Source organism: Micromesistius poutassou, assembly GCF_964030765.1.
Source record: "Micromesistius poutassou genome assembly, chromosome: 17".
NCBI lineage: Eukaryota > Metazoa > Chordata > Actinopteri > Gadiformes > Gadidae > Micromesistius > Micromesistius poutassou.
The window spans coordinates 3,096,471-3,104,706 of NC_140287.1; the positions used below are offsets into that span (position 1 = coordinate 3,096,471).

Sequence of the window (8,236 nt, forward strand, 5' to 3'; positions counted from 1 at the left end):
TTCAACGGCTCCCGGATGGGTCAAAAGCAGAGAGAATTCCCCCCAAAAAGGGACAATAAAGGATAACTTAAAACAGGGTTCAATCCTGCCCCCCAGGATATGCTACTCTTTGGGACTCATTATAGGCAGTTTCTTTGGACCCTTCGGCCATCTCTGGGCCGATGACAGAGTTGGCATGACATGACATGACATGTCTGATTAATTAGAATCTTTACTATAGGACACTCAAGCAAAACTGATTCTTAATAAAATGGTTCAAATACTTTATTCCCCACATTAAAATGTGTATTTTAACAAAATAGTCATTCTCCAGCAATATTTTCTAGGGTTCACAAAAAACGTATGTTACAACTTGTGCTTTTGGTAACAAGCCTACCAAGTTGTAAATGCTGAATGACAAAACACATTGAAACATATTCTCACTTTTTATTTGAAGCTGATTCTTAACCGGTACAAAAAAAACCTTTGTTTAAACATCTATTTGCACATCATACATTAGCCACACAGATGGCTAGTCTTTGACATCGTTTCAAGAGTTAAAAAAAAAAAAAAAGTTGACTGCTCTCACAGGACTACAAGAGGACAAGGCTATCGAACTGATGGCTCGGTGGCCACAAAAACCGTCTCACACACACACACTTTTGTTTCAACAGGCCATACATAGAAAAGAAAAAAGCCTGCTTTGTAAAGAAAGGGCGTTGACCAGGCAGGAGGGTTGTAGAGGTGTGGCCTAGTGCCTCTTCTCCTTCCTGTCTCTGTCCTTGGGGTCCTTGTCCCCCCGGGACAACCTACTCCTACCCCCGTCACTCCGCCTCTTCTTCTCCTTGGTGCTCGCTGACTCCCTCTTCCCGCCACCGCCCGTGCCCCGCTTGTGAACACTCTTCTCAGCCCCCTTCTTCCTCTCGCGGTCCACCGGCCGCTGGTGCCGCTTGCCGCTGTCCCGGCCGCGCCCACGGCTGCTGGACGAGGTGGACGAAGAGGAGGACGAGGAGGAGTGGCTGGAGCCGCCGGAGGAAGACGAGGAGCCACTGGAGGAGGAGCCGGAGCTCCCGGAGGAGGAGGCGCGGTCCTTCCGCTTGGCTTTATCCTTGCGGGACCGGCCATGCTTGTCTCCCGCTTTCTCCGTTTGCCTGGGGGCCACTTCTGCGGCGGCGGGAGCTTGAGGTTTTGAGGGCTCCGTCATATCTTGGGTCGCTTGTTCTACCTTGACTGAGCTCTGGGCTGGATCTGGCCCGGGGTCAACAGCACACTCCTGTGCGGGCGGGTCTGGGGTTTGATGGGGCTGTGAGCTTGGGGAAGGTTTGTCGCTCTGGGTCTGGGCTGCTGTTTCAGCCGGCTGGGGGGCAGCTGGGGGTGGTCGGCTGGCAATCTTAGTGGCCGGGACATCTCCAGGTGAAACGGTGTCAGAGGGCGGGGCCTCCGTGCTTGGTTCCTTGTGGTGGTCTATGGTGGGGCCCTGGGTTAACTCTGGAGCCTGAGCCTCACTGTTCTCCCCCCTCTCCTGCTCCTCCTTCTTCTTCCCTGCCCTCTGCTCCTCCATCACTATCCCCCCCGTGTCTCGACTTACCTCCACCTCCTCCTTCCCCCCTCTCGCTCCACCCTTACCCTTAGATGACTCCTCTTCACTGATTTTATCCCCTTCCTCTATAACCTCCATACCTTCCTCTCCCTCTCCCACCCCCTTCTCCCCTCCCTCAAGGACTCCTTTCACCTGCTCTGTGTCCATCCCCTTTCCATTCCCCTCAGCATCCTTCCCAACCCCCCCCTCCTCCTCCTCCTCCTCCTCATCCTCCTCCATTTCCAAGTCACCCCGGTTACCTGTCACCTTGACTACCTGGCCTGCGGGCTTACCCTCCGCCGATTGGTCCCTCTTCATAGCGCCGGCATCCGTGTCGCGGTTTATCTGTCGCCGGGGGCGTGCCTCCATTTTGCTGAGGTGCTCAGCAAACGCCTCCTGCCTTTCCTCAAACACGACTGTAGGCAAGAAAACACCGTTGATTGCAAAGAACATGATTGCATAGTTGAGGTTTGAGGACAATGGCAGATTCAGAGCCAACACCTCAACATTGATCTTTTCCACGACCTTGGTACTCTTGATTTGTTTTTATTGAAACAAAAATAAATAAATGTAACCGACAGCTGAAATCTCAAGCGTAATTTTAAGTTTTTCTAGTGTAAGATCAGCATTTCTGCCTCTTTCCATCACTGGCGATTGGTCCCGAATAGGTGATGTAACATTTTCTTCATATGCAGTGCGATATAATTTAAACTTTGCACAATGTACAAACCAACTGTTTGACATAATTTGAGGTAGCCCGTTCAAAGCAGTGTGTCTAAATAAGAACATAGATGAGTCATATTAGCAATGATTGTCACTCTTATAACTTCCAGCACTGGTCAGAACCTTTATCCATTGCTTTTGGCTATTTGAACCGTTATTTAAACTAAAATGTAATTCAGTCCCTTGAATAGTTTCTGATACGAATTGGGAAGAAACAAAGAGGTCAACTTAATGTCTGCAATCCAACAGTAGCCTGACTCAACCATTATTGTTTATCTAGCCTAAATGAATAGAAAATATGTTTCCTTCTTCTGTGATGGATTTAAATGATGGCGGTGGCATTCATAAAGAAAGAAAACCCATGGCTCTTACCATTGAGATTCTTGGTGGACTCGTCGAGGAGCTTTTGCGTGGCGGAACACACCTTCCCGGGCTTGTAGAAGATGTGCGGCTTAGCCTTGGTGCGGATGTATTTCACCAGAAGGACGTTGTGGCTGTTCCACTCATCTTGCTGTTGTTGAGAGAGAGAGAGAATAAAAAGAAAGAAAAAAAAAAACTTTTTACTAAAAATAGTTTAAGAAACTATTTCTGATGGAAATATCACCTCCATTATCCATTTCAATCCCCTCCATTATCCATTTTAATTCCCCTCCAATAACCATTTCAATTCCCCTCCATTATCTATTTAATCTAGTTTCCAAAACATAATTTTTTGTAAGATCGCCAGGCCCTAAACACATTTAAAAGGATCCCGCACCAGCTGAGCCAATTCCACTTTCTGCTCCAGTAGCTTCAGCTCAGTCTGCTTGGCCCGTCTCTCCTCAAAGAGCTCTCTCCTCTCGCCCTCCACCTTCTTCTTCTCAGCCTCCGCCTGCACCTCCAGCTTCTGTTCGATCTCACAACGTCGCTTTTGCTACAATTGGGCAAAGAAACAAGTCATGGAATTAAATGAAAAGTGAGTGGTAAAACTTGATATGCTTTAGGAAATAAGTAAATTCATCAGAACACAAGTCTGTCATCACCATCTAGTGACTGAATGGTGCAATTGTGACAGTTTTGTGACAGGGGTAAAATATCTGAATTGTACAATGGGTTCTCAAGATATCCACCTGTTTGTCTCATCAAGTTTATATTGTCCATTTTGCATTGCATTAATGTTTTCATTTTGAGATTACACCAAAAACATACCTCTACTAAATCTTCTTTGCTCTTATTCACTTTATTGACATTGAATATTGACCCAGGCACTCAATATTGTGCTATGTCCCGATTGTACTATAGGACTACCAACTGATTAGGCTAGGTGGTATTCACTATAAAAAAATAAATTAATTCCAGGTGGAAATTAAGATTACATATAATAGCCCTTGCAGTTGTTGAGGTGTACACTATTTACTTTGGGCATGTTATTTCCAGGAAATAAACTCAGAAATATGCCTAGTAATGAAGAGGTTAACCCTCAGAAGCACTTCCATGGAAACCAGGAACAATTGTAGACCCAGCTTCTGAATGAGACCAACATTTATTTCAAATGTCAAAACATGTTGCTACACCCAGCCACTACCACTAAGAGAACTGTTTAATTGAAACTCTGCTTAATTATGGTACTGGTATTTAACTAATAATGCACAATCATTTTCAATATGCAAATCCTCTTACCTTGTCTGTAGCGACATTGGATTCCTGCTTGAACTTCTGCAGGGTCCCCATGAGCAGGCCAAACATACGCCGATTCCTGACGGAGAAAGGCACATGCAGCCAGATATTATAAGACTGTACACGGATGCAGTGAAAAACCAGAATGGACACAGATAAATACAAACAGACACCAATGGCTGATCTACAGCAGTGCATAGGGCTTCACCTCTGTTTCCCCCTCTCGTCCATGGTCTGGTCTTGGATGAGGTCTCGGCGTGTTCGCTCTTTGGAGGTAGCTACCACAGACGACTGCAGCGCCGGCTGGGCACAAGAACACATGGGGGTTAGCTGGGTCGATTAAAGCTAGGCAACTTTGAACATGGTCTATAAATGATCAGCCAACACATTCAATTCAAGCGAAGGGTTTTCGTGGCTCCGAACCTTTTTGACATCGTCATCATCCTCGGCGTCGCTGTCGTGGCGTGAATCTCTCCTGGCTCTCTGGTCTCCAGCCAACCTTCAAGAAAACAACAGGACGACATGACATGAGCCACACCACGGATTGCAAGTTGTTAAACCATCATGCATTGTATAATTCAGCATCCTCTTGTGGCCAAGCTGGCCATTTCCTTGTGCTCAAACTAACCCACTTTCTCTTTTGTCCTTTCTCATGAAGTGACGTTGAACAGAACTGTCACACATATTAAACACAGAAAAAAACTCAAAATCTTTATAAATATATCTGTGCATCCTCGGTTTTCCATTTTGCTCCCTGTGACCCATTAATCACCGTTGACATTAAAGCACAATTAATTGAAAAAATATATACCGTAGCAGGGCCCCTTCGATGTCTCTCTGCTTTGCCGGGGGGCCACCACCTCCCATGTCCGAGAGACCACGCCTAGGAAGAACCAGAGAAAAAACACCAAATAAACATCAATCAACACATTACATTGAGAAAAAACTAATTTGATCCTCTGTGGTATTGTCGTTTTGGGCTAGGTATGACTAAAGCCCAACACACACCGCCGCCGAAGTGCAGCGTAAAAAACAACCCATTATTTCCGACGTACTAGCTCACACCGGCGGCGCCTTGACGCACGCAAGCGCGTGTCGGTGTGCCGCCCCGCTAAGCTTCACGCTACTGTTCTATTCCCTAGTGTTGCCACGCGTAAAAAAACGCTTTTTTAAAGCTAATTTGTACATCCCGGCTTGATACAAGGTCCTGTACATTTGGAGATTGTTGATGCAGTAGCTGAATAATTCCACAATGCAGAATGAATGAGCAATGACTGTAAATAAAGTGACTAAACCGTTAACAAAGTGCCTGACAGGACATAAGTAACTATGAATTAATGTGACGATCATTGTAAGCACAAACAGAGGATCATGGGCATCAGGGCAATATATGTAGTCATAAAACAACTCGTATAACGTAATGGTAGCCTATACGACTATGTTTGTTGATCTGCTGCTTTCAAAACATAACCACAGTGGTGCTGCAGCGCGATGCTTCCTATTGGTGCTAGGGGCGGCATTTGACGTGTGGTGTGTGGCCGGCTTCAGAGTGGTGAATGTTCAACGAGCTGGCACTCTGGAAGTGGTTCATGAAGCAACAGTTAAGAATTCAGTTTATATTGGAAGTGGGCGGAATGGTAAATAAGCCACGCCCACCGGTTTTCATTTACCAGGTAGACCTTTGGTCTGTCTTGGCTTGGGTGGAAATGGCAAAGAGGCCATGTTTGTAGTGTTTAACTGATCAACAAGCTCATAGAACTGTATATGGTGTTGTCCACTATGTGGAGAAGAAACCATTCATAACTTGTGTTAGCTTGAAACATTATCAGAAGAAGCATAGACAAAAATGATTGTCAACAACATAGTTTGCTGGCCGGGGACTGTTTGCGTGACAACAATGTTATTGGCGTGTCGTGAGTGTACCTGAGCAGGTTGCTCCCTCTGCCTCTACCTCCACCTGGGCCTGCCGCCATGGGGCCGCTGAGCCGTCTCAGTTGGCCCGGTCTGTGAATACAATGGATGGTCGCTTTCAAATCATCTTTCAATTTACAGTTAGTCAGTCACTATGTGACAAATGATGAACAAATATAGGATCGCATTACTATAATTAACATACAGGACCGGTTCTGCAATACTCTGGTAATCTGTCAGATGTTTTACAGGCCAATGGTCTAGTTTGCGTCATTCCGTATTTATTTCGTAATCTTGTCATGCAGCAGCTATTTTTATTTTTGTTATTAGCTTGGATCACAGGCAAACGCATAATTATATGAACAAAATAAAAACAGAATCACCACATGTCCGATGAAACCCGGTTAGCGTCCCATGCTAGTGAAGCGTGGCTAACGTTAGCATTACTTAGCCATCAAATGTTGGCACTTTAAACCACAAGTCGGAGTAGATGTTCCAGATGCATGGTCGCCGTGTTACCTAGACTCATTAGGATCGCGTCCAGTGAGTTTTCGGATGTTCTCGTCGACATTCTTGAGGCTCTCCTTGGCCTTTTCGAGCTGGTCTTGGAGGCTCCGCACCACCACCGCCATCTTCACTCCGGATGGAATGAGCTCCGACTACACTCTTCCGGTCTATTTCTTCCTAAATAAAATAAATAAATCTATATATATATATTATATATACATTTGTAATTATTTTTATTTATTGTTTTTTGTTATTTATTATATATTATATGTTTGTTTTTTTCCGGTCACCGTCCAGCCTTTGTTGGGAAAAACAGTGTCTAGTTACTTGACCAGATAAAATGAGACGGAGAGGTAATAAAGTCTGTCAGCACGAGGGCCTCGGATTTATTGAGTAAAGTAGCAAAGGTAATACTGATTCATAAAGCGTGAGAGATCGAATATTCTACGTCCCCTAAGAGCGCTGAGGTCGCCTCCGTGGAAGTTCTGCTTCAGAAGAGCCCCGTGATCCGGTGCATGTGAAACTTATAGTATCTTTCCAAGCCAGGTGTGTGTGGTAGACTTTGTGTTGGTTATAGAGGGTTCTCTTGTCCTTGAGCCTCCGGGTTGTGTTGTCTTTCTGTGTGATATGTGTGTCCCTTCTAACCAGCCGTGACTGATAGGAGGGCTCGAGGGTCATCTTGACCCTCTTGAATGTGTGGTGTGTTGTGTTCGTTCGGTTTGGACCCAGAGTTGACTATATTCGTAATGTAATGTGTCCGTTAGGTTATTTTTGCCCATCACCTTCAGATGAATGAGTGACTCGTCACTATAGGCGCGTTCATGGTCCTGGTTTACGGTGTGTTCCAGATGCCTCGGACACCAGCCTTCGGAGTTTCACTTGTGACGTCATTTCCTGTCTCGTAGAACTTTTAGCGTTCCCGTTCGTCTTTGTGACGGTGTCACGTCATTGGCTATTAGTCATTGTTATTGTTAGCTACATTAGCCTCTTTAGCAAACCAGCTCGAAAACGGACAACACAACTTTACATTGTATTGCACGCACAGCAAGACCGTGCAATGCATACAGTGGTGACTGGAATAAATTAGCAATGTAATAAAGTGTGTAAGAGCATTTAAAATCAACATTAAAATGACCAACGTGGTACAAATACAGAGAAAATAAATCTCTTCACGGGCGCAGCCATTTTTGTTGAGAGCGTCATCACTGAGCTCGGACTACTCAGAATCCCGAGGGGGCACGACCAAAAGGGAAACAGTGAAACCTTAAATATACAAGACAAGATTCTTGAATATAAATCCAGGCTCAATATGTGGTTACAAAGAGACCTAACAGTTTTTGGAAGGACATATTTAACCAAAATGGAATCCTTAGCAAGGTGCATTTATCCTGCATATTCAATGGCCATCCCTAATAAGTTTATTAAAACATTCAACCAATTAAACTTTAATTTCATTTGGAAAAATAGGGTTCATTACATCAAGAAATCAGAAATAAGTAAAGAATACAAAGATGGCGGTCTACAAGCAATTGATTTTGAGTGTTTAAATGCTGTGCTGAAATTAAAATGGCTAAAATCCTTTCTCCTGAACAAAAACTGTATTTGGTATTGTCTCCCCAGGGGGTTGTTCAAAAAAATGGGCGGTATGGATTTTGTTCTTAAATGTGATTTTCAGATTGAAAGATTGCCTGTCAAACTATCCTTATTCCACAAACAGGTGCTGTTATGCTGGAAACTCATGTACACAGTACACACACAATTTTACCCCACATCAAACCCCCATTTGGAACAACAGATATGTGCTATGTAATGGAAAATCTCTCTACTTACAGCATTGGATGGATAAATTAACGATCAGAATGAACATTAAAATGACCAATG

General features: G+C 44.5%; 1 protein-coding gene across 1 annotated transcript; it reads right to left on the reverse strand.

Annotated features, from left to right (window-relative positions):
• Positions 1-411: 411 nt before the first annotated feature.
• pnn (pinin, desmosome associated protein) lies at positions 412-6,485 on the reverse strand. The gene is made up of 9 exons (XM_084481908.1): positions 6,368-6,485; positions 5,861-5,941; positions 4,749-4,820; positions 4,361-4,436; positions 4,146-4,240; positions 3,941-4,016; positions 3,039-3,194; positions 2,654-2,792; positions 412-1,974 (listed from the first exon to the last, which is right to left on the reverse strand). The coding sequence occupies exons 1-9, from the start codon at positions 6,478-6,480 to the stop codon at positions 731-733; spliced, it is 2,052 nt and encodes a 683-aa protein (XP_084338034.1). The 5' UTR covers positions 6,481-6,485; the 3' UTR covers positions 412-730.
• Between the last annotated feature and the right edge of the window lie 1,751 nt (positions 6,486-8,236).

Coding starts and splice junctions, on each gene's coding strand:
- pnn (XM_084481908.1), bottom strand. CDS start 6,480: ATGGCGGTGGTGGTGCGGAGCCTCCAAGACCAGCTCGAAAAGGCCAAG. Junction 5,942..6,367: donor CGCGATCCTAATGAGTCTAG/GTAACACGGCGA, acceptor TTGTATTCACAG/ACCGGGCCAACTGAGACGGC. Junction 4,241..4,360: donor ATGATGACGATGTCAAAAAG/GTTCGGAGCCAC, acceptor TCTTGTGCCCAG/CCGGCGCTGCAGTCGTCTGT.